General features: G+C 40.4%; 1 protein-coding gene across 1 annotated transcript; it reads left to right on the top strand.

The window, feature by feature from the left end:
* Window positions 1–12,023: 12,023 nt before the first annotated feature.
* Window positions 12,024–26,810, top strand: LTV1 (LTV1 ribosome biogenesis factor). Its single transcript, XM_028140968.2, has 11 exons — window positions 12,024–12,174; window positions 13,175–13,306; window positions 14,219–14,392; window positions 19,794–19,881; window positions 22,648–22,789; window positions 23,139–23,397; window positions 24,419–24,546; window positions 25,476–25,615; window positions 25,864–25,916; window positions 26,109–26,309; window positions 26,442–26,810. The coding sequence occupies exons 1-11, from the start codon at window positions 12,172–12,174 to the stop codon at window positions 26,550–26,552; spliced, it is 1,431 nt and encodes a 476-aa protein (XP_027996769.2). The 5' UTR covers window positions 12,024–12,171; the 3' UTR covers window positions 26,553–26,810.
* The last annotated feature ends 547 nt before the right edge of the window (window positions 26,811–27,357 follow it).

Here is a 27,357-nt window from a genome sequence, read left to right as displayed (position 1 = left end):
AATTTAGGGCAGCCTGCCTGATAGTTTCCTGTGTTTGTGAAATGTCTTGCATTTTTTTATGGTCAATATTGTTCACCCTTATGTTGACGCCTTAAATTATTTACATTAAATCTATAATATTCAGAGAACCATTTTGGGTATTTCAATAACTTTTAAATGGAGGAAAAGGCAAACTCATCTCTCTCTCTCTCTCTGAAAAAAGCTGACTTTCTGGTTTTATTTTTATATTCTATATTAGCACAATGATTTTTCACTTACCTTTTTCTACTGGTAGTAAATATATTCTGTAAGTAGAAAGTTCTGAAATTTAAGTGAAGATCTATTTAAAGAAGTAGAGAAATTGAATATACCCTTCAAATATGATCCAATATTGAAAATGAGAGATAAGTTCTTTAAACCCATAATTCGGGTTTTACACACTGCAGTTAATTCAGTGCTGCACTGGCACTTTTTTTAAAAAAACATAGTAATTTATAGGAGAGAAAAATCTGCTCCACGCCTATAAGTTCCACACGTCAACACATAACAGCCATTGTATGTATACTTAATGGAGTCAGACAGACACAACTTTCAAACATTATACTGTATTCACAATAGAAAAAGGAGGTCTTACCTACCGTGTAGTAGTATGCCCACATTTAAACAGGGAAGGTTTCTTTTCTTCCTTTCTTGCTCAGAATTTTCTTCAGTGTTATTATTTTGTACGTGGTCCCAGCAGCACATTTCGCAGAGTGAGAAATCTCTTTCAGAATAGGTGAGAAGGAATCAAACTTGTACAAGGCATATAAATTTATATCATTTCATCAGCATAGTAGCTCATGCATTCCTAAATTCCAATCATATTTTAAGCCTAACCTTACTAGTAAAAGTATATACTTTGAAACAACAGTTTATTTATTCACATTGTTAGACTATGCAGTGAACACTAAGAAACCACTTGGATGCAGTTTCTTACAAAGTTGTCTCTTGGCCACTATTGAGTATTTGCTCTCTCTGCTGGTACTTATGGCTGGGCTATATCAGTTTGTTTTCTTTTACTAAGCAGAATGAACTTCTAGAACTAAAGTCCTAGAGGAGAAAAGTAATCATCAAATTAATAGGCCCACCTTCCTGAGAGAAAGCACATTTCCGGCTAGTTCAAACCCAAGTTTCAAAGAGTAGCATGGGACTCTACTATAATTTGGCAGTGACCTAAGGGTGGCAAGGACAAAGGCAGAATACTCCCAAACCATTCTCTGCCCCTTTCTCTCTCTTTGGGTAATCATTATGCTTTATCTCTGTATGGGAATGTGCACCGCCAGTAGTATTTCTAGAAAACAATAGAAACATAGGCTACTTAAGCTTTTTCAAAGACTGGGCCATCCCAAATTAGCAAATCCCATTGTATATGCTGTAAGATTTCTAGAAAGGCAAGGGGGTCATTTTTAGCTATGCTAGGATTTGCTGCACACACACACACACACACACACACACACACACACACACACGTCATTTTGCTTGTTGCATTGTTAGCCCAGCTGTACATATGAGCAAAGCACTGTGGATCAATGTTTCTCAGTGGGGATGCTGTTGGCATTTGGAGCTGGGCAATTCTTTGTTGTACAGAAATGTCCCATACATTGCAAGCTGTTTACTATCTCAGACCCCTGCTGACTAAATGCCAGTATTATGCCCAGTAAAAATCAAATGTAAAAAGCCTTCCCCATATTCAAATGCCCTCCTAGGAGGGTGGTTGCCCCTCCCTTGAGTTCCACTGTCTACTGCATTTTAGGGCACACAGGAAACATGTCTGTCTCAAAACATGTCTCGGCTGCCTTGCATTTCTTTGCGCCCTGAATCATTTCATCCCTCTTTATTTTTCGAACCTTCTGCTTCGACGCAGCTCTAATTTGCCCATTCTTCAGGGAGGTGGTTACTGGGCAGCCGTGGCAGTTCTATCAGGCATATGCACACGGGTAGTCCCTGGACGTACTTAAAGGAGAGGTTTCACAATGAGAAAACTTTCTCATTTTTTGACCTCACAATTTTACTTCAGAACTGCACTGCTGCGCATAATCCTTGTCAATTTCGTGAGGATCCTTGCATAGTTTAACCACAAACATGATGGTTGACAGTCCATATAAACAAAACCCGTGGTCTATGAGCATTACCATTAGATTTTTACCTGGGAAGCTGCAACCTATGAGTTCCAAAACAATCACCTGTTTATCCTATGAAAGAAGCATGTCATCCACATGCCAATGTTTGAATTCCCCCTGTACACATGTAGTCATGTAGCTCAACTTTCCTAAAATCTGTGAATATTGAATTGTGAAGGAAATGGTGGGGTAGGTGTGGATTGCATCTACATTTGCTTCTATACTTCAGTGATGATCTTGCCCAAACAGGGTGAGTGTAATCTAGGTGAAACATTATTACACTATACTACCAACACCTAAATATACTTATTCTCTTCGTTGCTTTTTATGACTAAACCAGAATATTAAGTATGTCTTGAAATGATTTGGATGAACTGTGGCTAATAGAATGGAATTAATTTAACCACTGTAATTTTTTAAAATACTCAAATTTCTAAAACATCTTTTTTGAGAAAGAGCAACTCAGAGTCGATAAAGGTGGTTATATTGTTAACTTTTAGATGGTGCTTAAGAATTCTTATCTTGTTAAATATCAGTATTTCTTTTTTTTTTTAAAGAATAAATTGAATGGAGTAAATAAGGCAGAATGCCACTTTACCCTCAGGTCAATTTTATGGTATATTAAAATGCCAATAATTTTTGTGCCACTTACCAATGTGGGGGAGAGGCTGACTTTTCCCTTACTGAATGCTTTTGTTATAGTTTGACTATACCATTACGTTGCTTAGAGAGCCTCCACAAGGAGAAGTCGCCATTGCAATGCTAACAAGGGTTCGAAAATAATCTGCATGAATCGGGTCAAACCACTTTCATTACTTAAAATATAGGCACTGATATTTTTATATATTTTTAAATATTTCTTCTGTGGCTTAGAAATGTGCCAATGTGTTCACAACATTCTGAACCGACTTCACCAGATATAGTAACCTACCTACATTTTTTTTTTGTCTATAAACAGTCATTTTAAAATAAAGAACTATATTTGGTCTGTGGTATTTCAAGCTTTGGTTAAAATGATGAAGGTGGTAAGCTGTGACCACTAACAGACTGACTGACTGACTGATTCCTGATTTCCAGTGAGTGGGCTGACCCTATATATTGCACAGGTGTACTCTCTGCGAGTGTAAATAACTGGAACTGTACACCGATGAACAGGACAGTTTTTCTCTTTTCTGTTGCTGTTGTTCTTGACCTGTACTGTATTATAGAATGTGGGTATAAATAGCTCCGAGTATACACACATATGTATATGTATTCCACTATCGTAACCTGAAAGAAAGACTATGTATTATCTTTTTTTATTCTGTACTGGTGTTTGTGTTATTTAAAAAGCAAATTTATGCTCTATTTAGTTGTATTATATTATAGGATACCTTGCTGTGCACAATTCCAAGTGCCTTAGAACATTGTTTAGCTTTCTTAAGTATATAAAAATGCATATATGTATAAAATTGGGAAAAGTTACCTCAATAAAAATCATTGGGAAACCCCCAGCTTTAGTTTGTCCCAATTTCTGTTATATTCAGACAGTGCTCAGTCTTTTTAAATTAAAAGCTCGTAGAGTTTTCACCTGTACGGTAAAGCAAGACTAAGAGAGCCGTTCTAGTTGCCTGTTATTTCAACTCCCCCTAACTGAAAACTTTTTGTATGTAAGACCTGTGATTTGTATTTTTTTATTTAAAATATCTAAGAATTACTCTTTAAATAGTAACCTACAGTATATTTTTTAAACTTGCTGTTGTTTTATATCTGAGTATATTTGATATTGATGTTTTTATTGACATTATTATGTATAAAAATAAAAGGTAGTCCCTTTAGAGGTTATAATATAGAAAGTAGCCCAGCTGGTGTGGCACAGTGGTTGAGCATTGACCTATGAACCAGGAGGTCACAGTTTGATTCCTGGTCAGGGCACATGCCCGGGTTGTGGGCTGGATCCCCTGTGGGGGGCCTACAGGAGGCAGCCAATCAATGATTCTCTCTCATCATTGATGTTTCTCTCTCTCTCCCTCTCCCTTCCTCTCTGAAATCAATAAAAATATATTTTAAAGAAAGAAAATAAACAAACTTCCTCAGTATGCTTACTATTTAATGTATTATAAGCCAGGAGAGAGATTGGGAACATATTTTGACCAGAAGAGGAATTGGAATATACTTTTCATGTTTTCCAACCGTGGTTATAAATAGTCATTTATTCTCCCTTGACTCCAGGACAAGGGCAGAGGTATGAGGGAGAAGTTGAAAAGCAATTTGTGTACCATTATTGTAGACTGAAGATGTATGATGAGAAGATTAGGAGCAAAATATTTAAAAGTAACATCTGAAAAATTGGCCCCAAGTATGCTATTAAAAATTAGCAGTATATCCCCAAGGTAGGTGTAGTGGTTCAACAACTACTTTCAATTTTCGTTCACACTAAAGCAGGTTCTACATTGAAACATTACTTTCCAAAACCCAATGGAGGTAAGAAATGGACCATGTATTCATTGTACACAATGCTTTGATGGTATAGTATTTATTGTGATTGAATGCTTTTCGCTGGACCTCAACTCAGACATCTGCATGGAGATGCTGCTACCGCACTATCCACAGACAAAAGTCCTGTTTATGGGTTTTGGAGCTCTTGGCCCTTTAAAAGATGGTCGCTATAAAGAACACATAAAATTCTAGAGAAAGGCTAAGAACCTAAAGTTTGTGTGAAGTTTTCTGCTTCTTTGCTTTAAAACGGTACCATTTCTAGAGATTTTAAGGAGAGAAAAAAAAAAATCTCTTAATGTGCTAACTTGTCATAATTAGACAACTATCCTAGGGAGGAGAGAATTGGCATTTTCAATACTCGTTGACCTAAGGATTTGTTCCTGAGTGGGCTTTCGACTTTGGTTGGCCCGGGTCAGACAAGCTGGAGTAAAAGGTGCTCCGCATTGGGAAGAATTTGCCCCTAATTGTTCAGATCGGGACACTCAGCAGTTCAAGCTTAAGCTATGCACCATCTTCCCCACAGTCAGTGTAAGTTCATCATGGCTTTAGTTCCGTCCCTGATTATCCCTGAAATCTTGGTAATTACCACTCTGAGTCTTCCCCAACCAATTTATTCTGAACCCTGCTACCACATTGTTCTTTATAGCAGACAACTCTCATGTTATTCCTGCTCAGAATTTTCCAGTGAGTCCCCTCTGCCTACTGGAAGCCCACCAGGTACTTAATGTAGCACCACAAGCCACCGTTCCAAATGATTCTCCTTTATGTCTCACTTGGGCCAAATCAAATGAAACTCATTGTTCCTCAAATACATTATACACTCTTCCAATATTACAACTTTATTCACGCCTTTCCTCCAACTGGAATTCTATTTATTAACATCCCACCCATCCCTCTAGGAAGGATTCACATGTCTTCTCCAGCTATTGCATTTTAAAAATATTCTGTTTCTCTGACTAGACCCAACTCATTTAAATAGCATCCCATTAGATTTGTCTGTTCCACACCACTATCTAGTCTTAGTTGTCCCTGAGCCCAGAGTGCTAAAGTTGTGCTCAGGATGGCGCAATTAAGTATGAAGAATGAGCTGAAGATGGCAGCTAAAGGCATGGAAAACTAAAGAGCACAACTATGGTTAAACCTGGAAGGTCCTTGTAAACCTTCTAAAGGAGATGGAATTTATCCTTAAGACAAGAGGGGTCAACTCGGATAACATCTCAGATTTTCCTTAATTATTCTGGCCACAGTGTAGAGACTAGATTGGAGAAGCAATATTAGACACACAATGACCATTGATTTTTTGTAATGTTTAATTTTTCATTAACAATTAACATTTAATATTACATTGGTTCCAGGTGTATGCATAGTGCTTAGACATATATATGTAACTTAAGAAGATCCCTACTGATAAGTCTAGTACCCATCTGACAACAGTGGACACCATTACTGTTGCTATAACTTTGCTGGGAGGTGATGGTGGCCTTGATCAAGGTATTAACTCTTGGAATGAAGAGACATAATGAGTTAATGACAGTTGAAGTGATAGTTGCTCATGGGAAATGAATAAAGACTATACCCACGTGTCATGTCTAGGTGGAGAGTGGTGATGCCACTTGTTGAAATAAAAAACAGCAGAGGTAAGGTTGTTGCAAGATGGGAATGGGGGTTCTGGGGGAGGGGGAAAGAGGGTAGGAGGTGTGAAGAGGTCAGGTATTCAACTTTGTATGTGAAACTCAATGTGTTTGAATTGCCTGCCTGTCAGGACGTCCATATGTGAATAGTCTGTCGGATATGAGTCCCGGAAGGTCAAAGAAAACGTCTTGGCTACGGAGAGGAAGTTGAGAATCATCAGCTCTGTAACGGAAGCTGTGGCAATGGACAAACTCCTTAACAATGTAGCTTAAAAACTGTGAAGAAATTGCTACAATAAAAATTGAATGAACTGTATTTTTGTTGCCTGAATTTGTCTCCAAATCATAAAATTATTTAATTTACACATCATCTGAGTGCTTTAGAGGATATACATATTTTTAATTTAACTGGGTTTTACTGGTTAGCATAATTTTAAATAAAACGGAATAGCACCTTATGGAGGGGGTTAAGTTGTAAAGGAAAAATTATATTTGAAAACTTACATTGCCCCAAATATAATATACAGACATATTATCACAATACATCCAACATAGCCTTTGTTAATGTCATCAGTGGAATGTTTGGTTGATTCTTTAAGCCAGATATTATTAAGAAGTTAGTTTACATTTATGTGCTATATTGTGTGTTTGGTTTTATAAAAAAAGAACACCTTACCTTTAAGCATAAGAATTGCACTCAGCACAGTGAGATGCTCACTCTATAAGCACAGGGAAGAGGGTGATGGAAAAAAGTAGGAAAATGTCTCAGCTCACCCTCAGTCCAATGGAATGACAGGCAGAATCACTCAATAGGAATGTAATCCCTCAATAGTACTAATAGTAGTCTCTCATTTTCTGAAAGCAGAGTTAATATTATAATTAAATACATGCATGATCTAACTACCCCATATCAAGTGGGGAAAAAAAAAGTCTGTAAGCCGAAAGCTAGAATGAATGCAACCAATACATATCAAGAATACTAAAAATTCATTTTGTAATTTAAAAGGCACAGTAGAGAAAATTAATTTGGATTAATATTTCCAAAAAGTGTTACCCAATGAAACACATACTTTTGACTCTAAGAACAGGAGTCTGTAAACAGAAAGCCAACCAATATCTTGAGTTTGTGTCATTAAAGAGAGTTTTAAAGAACATACAGTTACTGGAGACTAGAAGCAAGTGAAATAATCTAAGCATGTAATATGAAGGACCTGAAAGGCACCAGAAATTGAGGGGAAACCAAAGGATTGGGATCCTGCGAAGCTGAAAGTTGGATCAAGATGCAAGCTAACAGATTCGCATGATGAAAACCTGATTTGAGGCAAAGCATGTGTTTCCTGACAAATCCCAGATGCCGGAGAAGCCTCGGGTTTCAGGAGATGGCCTTCCTGAGGCAACAATGAAGTTAGGTGAATAGACACTCGGCTAGGAGGAGGACAACTGCTCGTTTTCACTGAGCGCTGACCACCAACCAGGCACAGATCCAAGTAATTAACACACAATTTCTCATTGAACTCAACCAAACCTTGTAAGATGAGTATTAATAACATTATCTTTCCCATTTTGCTCTGAGGTAAGTACACGGAAGTCCCCCTTTCCCCAGGTTATACTATGAGAATGGAATAAACACCAGAAATTACTTCCAGTTACCATAACAAGCATACTCCTGTTATTAGTATTATGGGGATAATGTGTGCTTCAGTGAAAAATGATGTGCTTTTTAAATAAGCACTCCTAATTCTGACTTTATGTGGGCTTTGCACCTTTCTTTGCCTCTGAGCTATTTTATAATTTTGTAACTTGTGGAAAGCTGACAGCAATGAAAATAATTCTTGTCTCTAGACATGTACATAAATTCTGTGCAGTGGAGGTTCAATTGTCTTCCTGCGTCACCAGGAAAGAAGCCAATTTTGTCCATTCTTTTCAATATGCTTGCTCTGAAAATGTTTCTGATCTTTGGGGATTGCCTTCTGAACTAACTGAAACATCTTACCAGTTCCCTCCTAATGATAAGTTAAATAAAATCTTGAATATATATGCCAGGATCTTACCATTTTAAAGAATATCCTTTAACAATAGTTATTGAAGCAGATTATATTAGTATCTAACCCGCCCCCTCTTTGGTTTTTATATTTAAATATCTTTACTTTTTTTATACAAATGAAATACTTCAAATGGTCACTGCAGACATGTAAACAATGAAGAAACATCTCAATTAGAAATGGAAAGTTTTCTGCAATCCCAGCTCCTCATGGATAATGGCTGTGGGCAGTTTGGTACATAGTCATTTAGATATTTTTTCTATGCGTGCACTATGATATTTCTGTGTAAAATGTTTTCCTATTATTACTTTTTAACCAAAAAAAAAAAAAAAATGCCATCTACTATGGTGTTCTGCAACTTGCTTTTTTTCCAACCTGCTTTTTGTCCATATCAATCTTCCTTAGAACAGCTTCACAATTGACCGCAGCATAAATGTGTTTTCTTTACATTAATCCCTTACTAATAGAATTTCCATTTATTTCTCTATCACAAACAGTGATACAGTGACCATCTGTTACATCCATCTTGATGCACCTCCCCTTTTGATAAATTAAGTACCTCCATAAGCTCTGTTAATATTGTCAAGCAAGTAATTTATAATTCCTGAAGTTGCTGCTTCAGGGTCTAGCAAATTTGCTCTTCCGGGGGTACACTGGTTTCCTGATGCCTTGGGGTCTGTGAGTGATGCTAATGGAGAACGCCCGCTAAATGTGATGTAATCGAGGTTAAGATGATAAACACAATAGCAATAGGCAAGCTGATTTCAGATGGAAAAAATAAGAACATTTCAAAGCCCAAGCTAAGCTAGATTCTGTTTAACTATTTTGAAATACATACTATTAATGAGAACATAAGAGAGTAGAAGTATAGTTTGGATTTATCATCATCGCTATAATTATTTCAGTTCTGGGTGATTACAGTGGTAGGAAATAACATTTTAATGGCAGGAAATAGCATTGTGTGAAGACGAGTTTTGTTTCTAATCATTGTAATGAATGCATTGTGCTAGATATTGTATTCAAAAAATATTAAATGAGCTATTATATATACAGAACCCAGAACAATCTCTGACACCTGTAAGCTCCCCATATGTGTTGGATTTTTAAAATAAGGTATATTGTAATGGTTAAGAGTGTGATTCTCTAGCTACACCTGGGTTCCCATTTTGGCTTCATTGCCTTGTGCAAAAGTCACTTGACTTTCTGTTCCTTGGATCTCTAACCCATATAATAAAAGGGTAATAATAGTATATCTCCTTAAATTCTTGTGTAGGAATTTAATGAGTAAATGTATATAAAGTGCTTTGAACTAATTATTATTATTACTAGAGGCTCAGTGCATGATTGAAACATGCATGGGTGCCTGTCCCCTGGTGCACCAGGCCTTTCAGAAGCCTCCGGCTCAGCGTAGGCTTCTGAAAGGCCTGGTGCCGGAGCAGACAGGCACCCAGCTCCCCCACTTTTGATGGTCTGCGGCCGCTGAGGGGGGCTACCCTGCGCCTCTCAACGGCCGCTGAGGGGGGCTGCCGCGGACACCTGGCTACCCTGCCGTTGAGAGGCGCAGCTGGGTGTCCGCGGCAGGCCCCCTCAGCGGCCGCGGATCTGGCTGTTGAGAGGCACGGGGCGGGAGTCCCGCCCCCTGCGCCTCTCAACAGCAGGGTAGCCCCCCTCAGTGGCAGTGGATCCATGCCTCTCAATGGCCGGATAGGCCACCCCAAGTCCCGCCCCCCAGCCTCCCGCTGCCCAATCGTGGGCGTAGCGGAGTGATGGTAATTTACATGTTACTCTATTATTAGATAGGATTATTTTTAAATATATTTTATTGATATTTTACAGAGAGGAAGGGAGAGGGACAGAGAGTTAGAAACATTGATGAGAGAGAAACATCAATCAGCTGCCTCCTGCACACCTCCTACTGGGGATGTGCCCGCAACCAAGGTACATGCCCTTGACGGGAATCAAACCTGGGACCTTTCAGTCCACAGGCCAACGCTCTACCCACTGAGCCAAACCGGTTAGGGCTGAACTAATTATTATTGAGTCCTTACTATACTATGCCTTGGGGAAGTAAAGTTGGCAAGACAAAAATCCTTGCCTTCAAGTAGGTTACTGCAGAATGGTTTTAAAACAGATGAAAATAATAAGGATTTACCTAAGAGTGTGGCCCTTCTGAGCCAGACGGATGTGCTACACATTCAGGCTCTTCCACTTCCTGTGTGACCTTAGGCAAGTCACTTCAATTCTCTGAACCCCAGACTGTACATCTATAAGATAGGTTTAGAGTTACCTAACTGTGCTTTACAAGCTTATCAAAGAAATTGAGTGATATAATGAATACAAAGGGCATAGCATAGTGTGTTTAGTGTTGATATTAGGCATATATACGTAAAACAGAATATTACTAAAAAAAAAAATAAAAAATAAGCAGTGTGGTTAAGTGGCCAGTCTTTAGTTAGACTTGAGTGTAAATCCCTGCTCTGGCATTTGACTAGCTTGTGTGGCCTTGAGAGAGTTAACTTCCTATGCCTGAGTTTTAGTATTTGTAAAATAATAAAGATAATAGCTCCTCTCTTGTAGTCCCGTGGTAAGGAAAGCATAAAAAAAAGTTCAGGTAAAGTACCAGAACGTCAATTCATTTAAACAAATAGAATTTATTATGTATGCCAGGCACTATTCTAGGTCCTGAAAATAGAAAAAGTAGTCAATAAAACAGATCAAACCAAAATTAAACCTGCCCTCATGAAGCTTAATTATAACGAATATCTGGCACATGAAAGTGTGTTACATATTATTCCTGTTACAAAGCATTTTCTCAAGGTAAGTTAGTGGTACTAACTTGTTTCTATAATTTTTATTGTAATCCAAGAATAATATTCCATTAACACTTACAATGGTAATAGGACATAAAGACGCAATCCAAGATAACTCGGACATTGGAAAGACTGGAAATTGGGGGAGAAAAACGCAAATTTGTGCAAAGATCTGCTACTAAAACTCTGAATGCCTCACCACCCCCTTTGGCCCAGGAAAAACTCCTGGAGTGCTCGGGCACCTTCCTGAAATCCTCCTGGAGGGTGCTTCCAGCCTATTTGCTTAAACCAAGTCAAAACCCTTGAAGGACTTGGAAGGCAATGGACTAATGTTTCCACTTTAAGGTGGGCAAATACCCGAAAGATTATGAATATATTTTATTAATCCAAATGTCAAGTCTTGGGGGTTGATTAACTGAACACGTTAACGCAGTTTATTAAATGGTGAAAGGACCTGAGGAAGCCTGGTGCAGCCTAGAATACCAGGCCCAGGACCCGCTGTTGCTAAGGCAACTGACTCCGCGCCAGAGAGGAAACTTGAAACTTCGGGTCTGGGGATGGTGAGCACCTTCCGTGTACACGGTTTTTTGTTTTATTTTGTTTTTCACGGTTGGAAATGGGCAGGGAATACAAGTGTCAATGGAGATGCTGGAGTCCTCGCCTGTAGTCTCAGCACAGGGCACTATACAAACAAGTTCTCCCAAACCCTTTCGCGCCTCGCCGCCAGAGAGGCGCCTGCGACTCCTCCCCGCGCCGCGGACTCACTTCAGGCCGCAATAGTCCCGCCCTCAGGGGGCGGGAACAGCCCACCTCCCTAGAGCTTCTCGCGGTTTTTGGGACGGAGTGAGCCTGGCGTAACTACCGGCCGCGAGACTTCAGCTCTCCGGCGATTGGTCCGATTCCACGGCCGGTGCAGGACTTCCTGTCCGGGTCCCTAGTTTGCACGTGCGGCGAGGCCTGAAGACGCCGCGGTGAGCCGGCCCTGGCGGCGTCCCGGACGTAGCGCGTCCCGTCCCGCAGGACCTGGAGGTGTAGTCGCCGCTCTTTGGTGTGAGCGCCTGGCGACCGCAACATGGTGGGCGAGCTCGGTGGCCTGGGGGGCGTGGCGCTCTGGGTTTGCGGAAGCGCGGCTGGGACCCGCAGTGCTGGTGGCCACTGCGGCCTGGGGCTGGGAGGGCTGCTCCGAAGCTGCGGGGAGGCGGCTCGCGGCGCAGGGCCCGGGCTGGGTCACCCTCACCACCTGGGGCATAACTTTGCCGTTTACAGTGGGTCTCCCACGGCCAAGCGCCTCCCTGGAGAATGGACATTAGAGAATGGCCTTCTCTTTACCCCCAAGGGCCCCAAAGCCTTTGCCACACAGAGCGCAGATGCACCACCCTGTGTCGCACGGGGTCAGGCGGGGAGGGGGTGTCCGCCCATCAGTTTGCTCTGGGGGAAGGAACTTGTGGGAGAGCCCAGGGTTCGTCCCAAAGCAAGGCGGCTTATTCAACTGGGATGATACTTCCTTAGTTTAGGAAAATCAAGGTTGGGTAGTGGAATAAACTTGGAGAACGGAGTGATGAATCTCACTAAACTTCGGCTGTTGTGCCGTCTTTTCACATAGTAGTTGACACAGGAAGTGTGTACCCCACTTGCAACTGCCTTCCCGGGGTTTTCTTGTGGCAGGCTCATTGCCCTGGTTCAACCTGTCGGGGACCTTCTCTGGGCACCCAGGCTAACGTCACTCGTCAGTCATTTTGCACAAGGCTGTCTTTTTGTTCTCTTTACCCGAAATCATTTTTCTTGATGATTTGCTTGAGAAGAGTAGGGGCTTGTCTGACTTCCCCATTGCTGTATCCCCAGTGCCCATAACAAGGTCTGCCTACAGAGTAGGTGCCGACTACTGTGTATTGGAGGAAGGTAAGTATAGATTTTTAGAGAACAGACTAGATGTTGCCTGCCCTAGAAGCGTAGGTTTCAAAAACCTGTTGATCCTTCACATAACTTACCGAAGATGCCCGCGCGGACTGTGATACAAAAGTCACGGGTGTGTTGGTTCTGTTTTTAATGGCATGTTCTGATTCTGCCCTCCGAAGCCTCACAGGAAGAAAAAGCCCTTCATAGAAAAGAAGAAAGCTGTGTCTTTCCACCTGGTCCATCGGAGCCAACGAGATCCTTTAGCAGCAGATGAGACTGCACCCCAGAGGGTTCTGTTGCCTGCACAGAAAGTAGGTGCTGTTCTTTAGCCAGTGAGTTTGTTAGGTGGACTGTCGGTGGTTTTAAATTATCTTAGCCAGCGGCTGTTTTCAGATAACTGATCTTCAGGGAAGCAATATCTGTGACTTAATTTTCAGTAAATGTGCAGATTTTTACTTCGTGCATATTCATTTTGATTGAGAGGATGGATCACCTTTATTTGGGATGTTTCAGTGAGCACATCCTGAGTAATGATAAATATTTACAAAGCCATCAGCGATAATACTGCATGATGTTACTTAGGGTACAACCGAAAGCTCAATCGCTGCTTACCCTAAGATCCTTTCGTTTCAGAACCACGAACTGCATTTTGCCTCCTGGTCACTCATCTCATGAAATGCAAAACTTTGAAACTCATAAGTCAGCTTTAGAAAATGCCAGGGAGCTTTTAAAGGGTCGATTTGCTAATTATCAATCAGTATATTTGTTAAGCATGGGTAATGTGAAAGGAAGTGTTGGGGAACATTGGGCCTATTTAGCTATTAAGTAAAGCCCATTTGTCTTGTGTGTTGAAGTTTCTTTGTGTATAAATACAAGAAATTATACTTAATCTTTCAAGGCCCCTACTCTGTGATAAAACAAATTGCTGTGTGTGTGTGTGTGTGTGTGTGTGTGTGTGTGTGTGTTTCTTGGCTTGGATTATTGCACAGAAATATCTACTGAAAGGAGGAATTGGTTCACTCCATTTTAATTTTATATGACACAATACCTTGGAAGCTCTGTGTTTCCTAAATTTGTCAAGAATTCATTATTCATTGTCTCGTTCCTGTCAACCAAAGTGTCCATGTGTCATCTGCCTCCTGTTCTGAAAGCTGTGCTCATTGGAAGGTTCCTGTGCCTTAATTTTGGAAGAGGTAGTAGTTCCATTTTGTTTATTATCCTAGAAAAATGATGAAGAGAGACGAGCAGAACAGAGGAAGTATGGAGTGTTCTTCGATGACGACTATGACTACCTGCAGCATCTGAAGGAACCATCTGGGCCCTCAGAGCTGATTCCCACAAGTACAGTCAGTGTACCCAATAGGAGAAATGAAAACGAAGAAACTTCAGTAATTTCAGTAAGACTTTTCAACAATTTAAGTGTGAGAAAGAGTGTGTGGGGGTGAGTGAAAAAAAACAACAGTGTTATATCAATATAACTTTGGGCAAGAAATGGAGCAGGCCATTTTCTCACTGAAAGTGTTGTGTGTACACATGTACAATCAGGCAAGAGTAGGTGGCCTGTTTTTTGGTGGCAGTTATTAAAAGTGATAGTCTTTGACAGGGTTAGAACTTCTGATAGATGTGGTCATGTTAGATAGCACTTTAATACTTCATTGTTTAAGTGCAAGTGAGAGCACATCTATATATTCTATATATATATATATATATAGATATATAGAGAGAGAGAGAGAGAGAGAGAGAGAGAGAGGTAATATGCAAATTGTCCGTTACTGTGTTACAGTAACGAACATTCAACAGGCTGGGCGGGGCTGCGTGTGCAACTGGTCACCAGGAGATGCATAGAGCACCTCTAGGTCCCCGCACCCGCTCCCGCTGGCTGCAGCCCGGAGAAGGAGAAGCTGCCTGCCCTGCGGTCCTGGGCCACAGCCAGCTGGAGTAGCCGCTCGCACCGCGTCCTAGGGGAGACGGAGAAGCTGCCCGCCTCTGGTCCGGGCACCAGTGCCTGCGGCCTGGGAGATAGGTTCCCTCTTCTCCCACTGCAGTCATTACTCCAGTATTCCCCTTCTAAATTTCTCTGCTGCCCCGACCCAACTCCACTTTTCATCTGAAGGATAGGGAACAGAGAGAGCAATGTTAAAAGCTTACATTTTTAAGCAGGTAAGTTGGTACTTAAACATATAAATGGAAAACTAGATCCTTAAGGTAAAGGCTCGAAAGGGAGGGGACAGGGACAGGGCAAGACATATTATATCCAGCAATCCATGTGGGGACTGAAAACTTTGCAATGATGACAATCAGTGAAGATAAGAATCAACTAAAATAGTTGACAGGGACAATTCTTCCATGTTTGAAAATATCTATATCAAATCTGTTTAAATATATTTTCATCTGCATAATATAACACATTCTGAGAAGACCAGTGCCACCAATGTGGTCAGTGTTGTACTGGTAAATATTTAACAACTTGCTCTCAAAGAAAACAAAACCCTGATTTGTAGTATCGGCCAGTTTCTGTGGCATAAATTCTCCATCCATGGCTGATTTCAGCTCCTAATGTGATGCCACGAAATGCAGAGCTTAGGAGAAATGTGCAGTAATACACTATTATATTCCACCAGAAAGACCCAAAATATATAAATAATGTCAAGAGTCAGAACAGTAAAGTGTAGTAAATAATTGAGTGATGAATTTAGAGTATGTATTACCTTTGGTTTTAATGTAGTTTATTCACTTTTAAGATTATATAATTTAATTTTTAATAATGACCATGTTTAATAACCAGCTTGCAAATTCCTGAAAATGTGTGAGCCAGTAAGAGCAGGCTCCCGCACAATACTGAGTGGAGAATAATGGTTAAAGGGCATGGCTCATGGATCTGTGTAATTATAGTGCCTACTGCATAGAGTTGTTGCAAAGATAAAATGAAATCTGTGTATGACAGCACAGCACCTGAAACAATAATCCACTCAATTTGTTATAAACTTAATACCTCAATACGTTGTTGACAAAATTACTCTACTCATGCTGAAAGAATGAAATTTTATTGATGAGAAAAATATGTTAATTTTGCGATCTACATCGAGACAGTCAGTTTTGCTTCCTAGGCAGTAAATGGTAATCTACTACTAGAAACTGAAAGGGGAAAAATGACCTCAATCAGCATGATTGAGGCAATGAATTATTAGCTGGATCAGAAAGCAGAGAGGATGCCATGCATTCTGGGATACATCTGCAGTAAGAGGCTTCACCTCAGGTATTAATTCTGATCAACTAAACATCAGACTTAAGGTGAATGGTGAGAAGGATTCTGAGGCTGCTTCTAGACTTAGCAGGAATAGAACTTTAATACATAAGCAACAGTTAGTATGGTTAATGATGGCGAGAAAAAACACACCATGATCTATCTATACTAATAAAAGGGTAATATGCTAATTAGACCAGACGTCTTCCCGACGACCATCCACACTTCCTTCCTGACAAAGCCAGGCCCAGGCGAAGCCGCCTGCCGGTGGTCCTGGGCAGCCTGAGAGACGGAGAAGCCGCCCATCCCGCAGTCCCGGGAGACAGAGAAGCCGCCCGCCCCGCGGTCCTGGGCAGAGCCATCTGCCCACCGTCCCCTGCAGCTTTAGCCAGCCTGGGCAAAGCTGGCCCGGGTCCCAGGTGCCTGTGGCAGTCCAGAGGGAGGGAAGCCCGGGTCCTGAGTGCGGGGCTGAGGCAGAGGTAGTTAGGGGCAATCAAGCCAGCAGGGGAGCAGTTAGGGCCAATCAGGCTGGCAGGCAGACGCGGTTAGGAGCCAGCAGTCCCAGATTGTGAGAGGGATGTCCGAGATTGGAGAGGGTGCAGGCCGGGTTGAGGGACATACCTCCCATGCACGAATTTCATGCACCGGGCCACTAGTATTTATATGAAACTAGAGGCCTGGCACATGAAATCCGTGCGTGGGTATGGTCCCTAGGCCTGGCCTGTGATCAGGGCCATCTTCCCCTGCTGCCATCCTCCAGTTCCCCATTCGTCCAAGCCTGCCGGCTGGGGCAGAGAAAAATGAGAGGAACAAGAGGTCAGCCGCTCCCGCCCCTGCCACAGGTCACCCTCTGTGTGGGGGGCGACTGGTGGGGTGGGGGCCTTGGCCTGGCGCCGCCTGCATCCCCTGCCACCCACCCCTGGTTCCCCGTTTGCCATCGGGGGATGGGAGCCTGCCGTCCAAGAGGTGGTCAGTGCACCTCATAGTGACTGGTCGAGTGGTCATTCTGGTCATTCTGCCATTAGTGTCAATTTGCATATTACCCTTTTATTATATAGGATTAGTGCTGCCAATTTAAGTTCCTTTTTCTGCATCATGCACCCATTTCCCCAAGCAAAGTCTCTATCCCCATTACCCCATCCCCTTTGCCCATCTCCACCTAGTTACCACCTGCCTTTCCCTCTTGCTGATAACACACTGTTGTCTGTGTCTTATGTGTATATGTTTTTTGGCTAATCCCTTCACCTTTCATTCATTCTCCCTCCCTGACATCTGTCAGTCTGTTACATGTATCCATGCCTCGGTTTCTGTTTTGTTCATCAGTTTATTTTGTTCATTAGCTTCCCCATGTAAGTGACATTATACGGTATTTGTCTTTCTCTGACTGGCTTATTTCACTTTTAACAGAATAAGGCCCTTAAATGGATACTTCAATGATGTTTATAAAGATGAATGCATTATCTTTAAAGATAAAATTGCCATTGGCTTACTGTAGCACAGTACAAAAATGGAGATGAGTCCCATGAGCTTTTTTAACCTTAAAGAAATTTGTAACAAGCCACCAAAATTAAGTAAACCAGAAATCTTTAATAAACCCTAAAAAACAAAGTAAGGCAGTGCAGAAAGGCAGTACAAAAATTAGTACTTCTTGAGTAGCCCCTGATTTTCACGTGAAGGAAAGCAGGTGCTGCCATGGTAGAAAGCAGGGTGGGCAAAAATAGGTTTACAGTTCTGAGTACTCAAAGAGTATATTTTTGTAGTAGTTATTATTGTATTATTTGTTATTTATTATCATTTTGTATCCTTATGATTTATCTTTTAGGTAATGTTGGTTGGTAATTTAACCTACTTTGCCCACCCCTGTATTTAGGAACTACTACAATCAACAAAAAGAATTCCATTCCTCTTTTTAATCACTATCTAAATTCTAATTGTGTATACTCTTTGTTTCTCAATATTTAGAAGCATCTCCAAAAGTAAATTCACTAAAAACAAGGTGATCCTCCCTTCGAAACCCTTAAATTTCAAAGATTAATAATTACAAAGTATCTTTTACCACATATATATTTTACCACAATTTTACAAAATAATAATGTAATATACAAAAAAATCATTACATTATACATTTTAAGTGGGTGAATTGTATAGTATGTGAATTATATATAGTAAGTCTATTTGTTAAAAAGAAAAGGACTCTATCTCTGAACGGATAGATTAGTTGGATAGAGCACGTCCTGATACACCAAGGTTGCAGGTGTGATCCCCAGTCAGGGCACATACAAGAAGCAACCAATGAATGCATAAATACATGGAACAACAAATAGATGTTTCTTTCCCTTCCTCTCTCTGAAATCAGTAGAAAAACTAAAATAAATTAAAAGGTCTCTATAGCAGAATACCAGTTATTTCCCCAAATTTATGCCGTAGAGAAACTCACTTTGGAAGCCATAATAGCTTGCTGGGTATGCACTACTGTATGTGGCCTTTGGTCATGCTCTTCTGAGGCTTTCAGTGCAGCATGCTGTGTGTGAGCCAGTGAGAATGTACATCTCAGCTTCATGCCTGCGGCTCAGCTGAGGACAGAGTAGGTGGTGAGGTACGTGGACTGATAACATGTGCTGGTGACCCTCACATTATTAACTGTTTGGTTGAAAAGGTGAAACTAAAGCATAAGGACTAGTCAGAAAATATGTGCCAGCACACATTGAAGTAGATTGTATGGTGTGTGAAGAGAGGGGAGTCCACAGCAGTAGCAAGTTCCAGGACAGTAATCAAGAAGGGCTTCGTGGAGGTAGAAGGAACTGAGCTAGCCACTAATGGGTGTGTTCCATTGAAGAGAGGAAGGAAAATTCCAATCAGAGGAAGGGACACGAGGTAATATTGTGGATCCCAGAACCTCACTAAAACATTCCTCAAGGGGTTGTGAGGATTAAATGGAATAGTATACTAGAGAAAGTTTTGTGAAGTATTGCAGGGAAGTTGCTTTGGAGCTGATGGTGGAATATACATGTTTAAAATGTATAACGAGCACAAGTGAGAGAATTCAGAATGTGATTGTATTAGTTTCCTAGGACTGTTGTCACATTACCACGAGGTGGCTTAAGACGGTAGAAATTTATTCTCTCACAATTGTAGAGGCCAGAAGTCTGAAATCAAGCTTTCCGCAGGGTTGGTTCCTTCTTGGGGGCTCAGAAAGAATCTGTTCCCTGACTGTCTCCTTGCTTCTGGTGGTTGCTGGCAATCCTTAGTGTTCCTTGGCTTGTGGATGCGTCACTCCAGCATTCTCCATCTTCACATGGCATTCTCCCCTGTGTGTCTTCCTGTGTTCACATGGCTTCTTGTAAGGACATACCAGTCATTGGTCTTGGGTCCACCATGCTCCATTATCACCTCCTCTTAACTGATTACATTTGCAAGGATCCTGTTTCAATGTAAGGTCACATTCTGAGCTTCCAGGTGAACATGAATTTTGGGAGAACACTTTTCAACCCAGGAAAGTAGTTCCAGAAGTATTGTTGAATAAACCTAACCATTGTGTAATTTCTTTTTTCAAGACCACTGGAATTAAGTTGCCTTCATCAGTGTTTGCATCAGAGTTTGAGGAAGATGTTGGATTGTTAAATAAAGCAGCTCCTGTTTCAGGTGTGTTTAATTTCTTTGCCCTTTCAGTGGAGCTGTGTTTTACAAAAAGAAACTTCATATAGTAATAATTCAGAGTTTTGTTCCTGATAAAGTGTTGAAAAAATTGAGATGTGTCTGAATTCAGATGAGAGATCATTAGGAAGGGATGAGTGTGATTAGCATTCTTTTCTTTTTAAAAAAAATATATTTTATTGATTTTTTTACAGAGAGGAAGGGAGAGGCATAAGAGAGTTAGAAACATCCATGAGAGAGAAACATCATCGATCAGCTGCCTCCTGTACACCCCCACCTGGGGATGTGCCCTCTTTTCTTTTATTGTCATCAAATTCTTAGTCTTTGAAGTTCCTACTTAGAGAGGAAAGTGGGAAGATTATTTTTCATGATCAGGTGGGGGACTTTTAACCTTGACCAAACCTCTTACAAAGGAAACAATAATATTCAATTAGCCTTACATACATATAGTGTAATCTTGGGAATACTTCATGTTATCTTTTAAAAGTTCTCCCAGGCCTTGACCGGGTGTGGCTTGGTTAGAGTGCCGTCCCATACACCAAAAAAGGTTGCGGGTTTGATTCCTGGTCAGGGTACATACTTAGGTTTTGTGTTCAATCCCTGGTCAGGGTGCATATGGGAGGCAACAGTTTGATATTTCTTTCTCTTTACCTCTCTCTCTCTCAAATCAATAAACATATCCTCAGGTGAGGATTTAAAACCAAACAAATAACAAAAACATGTCCTGAGGTGAGGATTAAAAGAAAAACGTTTTCCCAAGCGTATGGAAGTGTGTGTGTGTGTGTGTGTATACACACACACACACACACACACATATATATATATATATATATATATATATATATATATATATATATATGTATATATGTATATATACAGATACATATACATATATGAGCCTAATATGCAAATTGTCCTTTCAGGAGTTTGATCGCTCACTGTGATGTGTGCTGACCAGCCAGGGAAGGGAGGCCTCCACCAGCAGCCAGAAGGTTCAATTGGCCCTTATCGCTGGGCAGGCATAGGAACTCTACCCGTGCACGAATTTCATGCACTGGGCCTCAAGTTTTATATAGAAGTCCCATTTATCCATCTATTTCACATACACCAAAAAATTATGTTTGTTTGTTGGGGTTTTTTTTGCAGTACCAACGTATTTTAGAACAAACACAGAAGTAGTGTTTATTTTCTTTTGTTAAATTGCTTTAATTTTTTTCCAATGGTTAATATATTTTACTAGAGGCCTGGTACACGAAATTCGTGCATGTATAGGGTACCTAGGCCTGGCCGGAGATCAGGGCCAATCGGGGCCTTCCTTCATTCCGCGCCGCCCCGTAGTGGTCAGCACACGTCATAGCGAGCATTCGGTCTCCAGGCGCACTCCTGTGGGGACAGTTTGCATATTAGGCTTTTATATAGAGAGACTAGAGGCCCAATAACATGAAATTCATGTCAGGGGTCTCAGCCCTCGCAGCCCCGGCTTCATCCAGAAAGTCGTTTGGCTGTCTGGTCTAATTAGCATATTATGCTTTTATTATTATAGATGAAGATATAATTGACATATTACATTAGTTTCAGGTGTACAACATAATTTGATATAGTGAAATGATTATCACAATAAGACTACATTGTTAACATACGAAGTTACAGAATTCTTTTGTGATAACTTTTTTTGCTTTAATTTTTTATTTTCCAAGTACAGTTGACATGCAATATGATACTAGTTTCAAGTGTATAACTCAGTGATTGGGCATTATATAACTTAGTGATCACCTTGAAAAATCTAGTACCCATCTGACACCATACATAGATATTACAGTATTATTTACTGTATTCCCTATGCTGTATTTCACAACTCCGTGACTATTCTGTAGCTACCAATTTGTACTTCTTAATCCCCTCACTTTTTCACACAGTCCCCCAACCCTTATTGAGTAGACTTGCCATATAGCATTCATTTATTAATTCATTCTACAGGTTTTTGAGTTGCCACTATTTGACAGGGTCTTGGGTTAAACCAGAATAGCATAATCCTGGACCACAGGGAATTTACCATAAATTGGGAAAGATAGACAATAAATGGGTAATTACCATTACAATACAAATAGATAGATCATGACGCACCAAACAAGCCTGGGGGAGTTTTCCTAGGGGAAAGCATGTCCAAGTTGATTTCTTAGGGCTAAGTTAAGCAGATGAAGGCGACTGGGATGGGATAGAGGGGGTATTCCATACAGACAACTGAGCAAAAGCAGGACAACGTGAATAGAGGAAACTACACACACTTGGCATGCCTGGAGTGAAGGGTCAGGATTACTAGGAACTGAGGCTGGAGAACCAAGCAGGAGCCATAATGTGAGGGTGTTGGAAGCTATGTCAGTTTACAGGTTTGGACTTGAAACTTCTCCTTGAACTCTGTAGTGGTTTACCTAGCTGAAGAAACAGGTTGGGATTTACTAAAATCTCAGTCTGAAAAGACAAGGTAAAGTCCAGTTTTTTCCTGCAGGTCAAAGCTTTGAATTTGCTTACTAGGCAGTTTAATATTGTAGATCTGTAATGGAAGGGTTTTCCCCTTCACCCCCCTCTTTTTTTTTTTTATTTGCAGTCATCCATCTCTTTCCCTCACTAGACTAACTGACTTAGAGTTCTTAATCATTCTTTTATACTCTGGCATATAATAGGTACTCAGATTATGTTAGTTAAATGAAGGAATGATGCTTTCTTGGGAGTTATTAATTTTTATTTTTCATCTAGGGCCTCGGCTGGATTTTGATCCTGACATTGTTGCAGCCCTTGATGATGATTTTGACTTTGATGATCCAGCTAATCTGCTTGAAGATGATTTTATTCTTCAGGCCAATAAGCCAACAGAAGAGGAAGAGGGAATGGATGTGCGGTATGTTTGGTTTGTTTCAAAGCAGGATGACCTGACTGCTGCTGCTTTAATAGGATAACAACCATAGAACTACAGCTGAAAGAGACCTTCAGGACTTGAGTCTGAGAAATCTGTGTTTCAGCAGACAATGTGAGATACAAGCCATCAGTAGGTGGGGCTAAAGTCCAAGTTGCCTGATTGCTAGTTCATTACTTTTACAACCGTGCCAGACCCGACTGGTCAAGCAGCACAGCCGTTCTCCCTAAACAATAATCCTTCCTGAAACACCCTCAGATTTTACTGTGTAAAGGCATCGGGTTCTGTTGTTTATCAAGTTGTTTTGACAGTTAATTTATGACTCTGCCTTTAGGAAATCAGAGGCGGAAAATGGCAGTGAGTGGGCAGATGTGGACAATGAGAAGGAAGAAGGCAGTGATGACAATGACTATGACTCTGCAGGCTCATTCTCAGATGAGGAAGTGTCTACCCCTGGGAAAATTCCGGGGGCTCTAGAAAATCACTTGTTCTGGGAAGAGGAAACGAAAAGTCGCTTTACTGAGTATTCTATGACATCCTCAGTTATGAGGAGAAATGAACAGCTGACCCTACATGATGAAAGGTTTGAGAAGGTAAGGTCCCAATCAAGGGTCTTTTAATACTAGTTCTTAGTAAATTATATATGACATTGGAACCTAAAGCTAGAACTTTTAGCATGAGAAACACCACTAACTTTTATTGAAACAGACCATAAAACCACCCTAATTTTACTTCTGGAAAGAATGCAGATAGGTCAAAAGATGGCTTATCAAACCTCCTGATTTTGCTCTTAGACTGGTGACATTTTGATTCCAGACCTCTTCAGTCACAGTTCCTGAGATTAAGCATTGGACTAAGCATAAAGGAAATGCCATTTTCCCCCATTTTTGTGTGTATGTTTTTGTTCGCTGATACATTCCAAGGCCTAAAGTGGTATCTGGCATGTGGAGTTTAAACTTTGAACTGTTCAGTAAAGGAAGGGAGGGAGGGAGGGAGGGAGGGAGGGAGGGAGGGAGGGAGGGGAGGGAGGGGGAGGGGGGAGGGGGAGGGGGAGGGGGGAGGGAGGGAGGGAGGGAGGGAGGGAGGGAGGGAGGGAGGGAGGGAGGCTTCCTAAGACAAAGGTTCTAACTTTGCTGCATTTCACTAAGTACTAGTTTCCCTCTTCTCTCAAAGAAATAAGCAAACTGTTAGCATGAATAACCTTGTTTCAAGAGTTACATCACCCTGCTTACTCTTACAAAGCCTGGTAGTGTGAACATCATTGAATAATACAGTAAACGTCTGAAAAAAAGAAATGTACATTAGTTTGCATAATGAATGAATTTGAAAGTATCTGTAAAATATTCTGAGTAAAGATTTCTGCCTAGCATTTTGCTCTCCAAGCTCAATGGAGTAACTGTCTTCATTGTCATGTTAAATGGCAACCGACATACAGTTTTAAAAGTGCTGGGTAGAACCTCTTCCACATCATATTGTTACGCTACTGAGTCCTGATAATATTTTCAATGTAGTTGTGATCATGGTGGTGCTTATGTTGTGTAGGATAACCTTTAAGTGCTGTATTCTTACTGAATACATTTTATTTTCATGGTATCTTCTCTCTTTATATTCAAGTTTTATGAGCAATATGATGATGATGAAATTGGAGCTCTGGATAATGCTGAATTGGAAGGTTGCATTCAAGTAGACAGCAGTCGCTTAGAGGAAGTTTTGAATGACTACTATAAAGAGAAGGCAGAGAAGTATGGTGACTTTTCCTTGTTTTTTACCTGCTTTTTTCATTTTCAAATAAAGTGATTGTGCGCGTGAATTGAAAATCACCTCGTCAGAATCCAAATTAAGATGGTACATTTTCCATAACCTTTGGCTCCCATTTTCATATTAAGAGTTCTGAAACTGAACATAACAGTGGATGGGAACATACTGAGAACCACGTTCTCTGTAATTTGTCCAAGAGTAATGATCAATAACTGAGGGTGAGAGTGGGAAGTGTACAAGGTCACGTTCCACTTGAGAATGAGAATGAGATGGTGCCTGTAGCCTCTTTGGCTAAAGAATTATTTGACTTCGTGTATGCATTCTTTATCTTCCTGAAATGCCAGGCGTCTGAGGAGTAGGTATTTATGGCTTAAAGACAAGAGTGTATCTTTCCAGCCGGATTAGTAGAACTTTCCAGCCAAATGTTTGGTGAATCAGCACCCACATTAAATGATTTCTCTGAGAAACTAATGAGGTGTTTACATCTACTAGAGAGGTCTGATGTTTGATGATCACTATCACGCAGATCTTGCAGCAGGGTAAGAGCTGCATACTTGGAGTGAATTATTTGAATCCTTCGGAGGGACAGATGGGCTAATGTTTTTTGAGGCTTTAAAAAAAGATTATGTTTTAGAAAAGCTCTTTTATGTGCAATGTGTTATATCCTTGCAAAGACACAGATAGGTTTTTCCTTCCTGTCAGCAGAATGAACAGCCAGAACCTGCTGGAAGCGAGAGGCAGAGAGACAAAGCTAATTGTGACAGGAAATGAGAAGCAGGACACCTGAGTGTGTGGGTTTTTAAAAATTGCTGTTGTTTCCTAGCTCTTTACGTGCAGGTTGAGTAACATACAGTAACATGGGTGGTGTTCTTTTTTCTCTTCCTATCTTCATTTTTTAAAACTTAACCACAAGTTGTGTAAAACTGAGTACTCTTGAACCCTTCGAGGATCAAGACTTGCCCATGAATGAACTTGATGGGTCTGAAGAGGAGGAAATTGTCACTGTCGTTCTTGAAGAAGTCAAGGAGAAGTGGGATTGTGAATCCATTTGTAGTAAGTATCGTAGTGTCCATTTTACTATTTAAGTATTAAGTACATCAGCCTTTTGAAAAAGTATATACTTTGTGAAAATAATTGGGGAAATAAATATTTGTTATAAGAAATATGAAAACATTTATAAGAGAGACTCCAGTGTTAGTTTAAACTATGAAAACACTAAAGCTGGGAATATAGTAAGTACTCAGTAATGTTTTGGTGAACTGAAAGTCTACTTATTAATATGTGACTTTTTTTATTTTTAGGTACATACTCAAATTTATACAACCATCCACAGCTTATTAAGTATGAACCAAAGGTAAGTGCTAATGTCCTGAGCTGTTCGAAATACGCAATGCAGAAAAGGAAGTGTACTAATTATTTTCTCACATCAGCTTTATCTCTAGTGGCTCCCCACACCATTAGGAAAAGCAACAACAGTGTGTCATAAGTGAGCTATTTTTTTAATAGGAATGGGAAATAACCCTAAGCCATTTTATCTTTATTTCAGCCCAAACAAATCCGAATATCTTCTAAGACAGGAATACCTCTCAATGTCTTACCTCAGAAAGGATTCACAGCAAAGCAAATTGAACGAATGCAGATGATTAATGACAGTGATCTGCCCAAGGTGTCAACCCAGCCACGCTCTAAAAATGAAAGCAAAGAAGATAAAAGAGCAAGAAAGCAAGCTATAAAGGAAGAGCGGAAGGTAAAGGACTTTGCTCAGACGTGAGATTTACAGAGAGCTGGTGGTAGGGAGGGAGGTCATGTGAATTTTCTTTTGTAAAGTTGGTCTGAATCAGTTTGAAGATTTGAATAACATGAATGTATTCTTGTCCAGGAACGGAGAGTAGAGAAGAAAGCTAACAAATTAGCCTTCAAACTGGAGAAAAGAAGGCAGGAAAAGGAGCTGCTGAACCTGAAGAAGAATGTTGAGGGTCTAAAGCTGTGAGGCTGGAACATTTAGGGTGAGGCCCTTAGGGCTCCTCATTGTGTTAAGGAAGGAATGAGGATCTTCAGAGAGACCAGACTGATCTGCCTTTTTTATTGGCAGGTATTGAAAAGAAAACAGCACAATATTTGTATTTATATCAGCAAGTTTGTAAATACTGTAATATTTTTAAATTTAATATGATGAGCTTAGATTTGCTCTGAAATTGACTTCATGAATGTGAAATGTTTAGATAAATTAAAGAAAATGTCTTCCTAATTTAAATGGAATTGTGTGTTCCTTATTTATGTGCATGGTTGTCCCAGTTGCCTTTTCAGATGTTCTCAACTATTTTTTTGAAACCGTTCCACTCCCTTTCAGTAAGTTAAGTGGTTTAATTTGCTGTCTGTAGAAAAGTGGCCCATTTAAACTAATTTTGAAATGCTGAGTGGGAAGAATAGTTTTTCTGAGAAGGTTCCACTGGTAGTAAGCTGGTGTAAAAGTTATTTCAAAAGGATGGTAAAACTGAGTATTAATGTGGTTGGTAATCAATTACTGGATGACTTGCTTTTGGAATTCAGGAACAGTGAAGACAGGAAACAGAAGAAGAAATAATCAAGAAAACTTCTTGGCTTCAGTGAGTGCCTGGCTCAAAATCAGAAATAGTCAGTTTAAACCAGAAAGTTTGTCTTTTAAACATTATTTAATGCTTGGAACCATTTATACTTGATTAAAATACATAGTTGAAAACTCCCTGCTTTTTTTATGAATTGGGTTGTGTTTTTTTGTTTTGTTTTTCTTTTTTTAATTTCTTTAAACATTTTCA

The sequence above is a fragment of the Eptesicus fuscus genome, chromosome 10, assembly GCF_027574615.1.
Source record: "Eptesicus fuscus isolate TK198812 chromosome 10, DD_ASM_mEF_20220401, whole genome shotgun sequence".
Lineage (NCBI taxonomy): Eukaryota > Metazoa > Chordata > Mammalia > Chiroptera > Vespertilionidae > Eptesicus > Eptesicus fuscus.
Note: the sequence above shows the minus strand (reverse complement) of the source record. Positions and strands in the feature narration are given on the sequence as shown.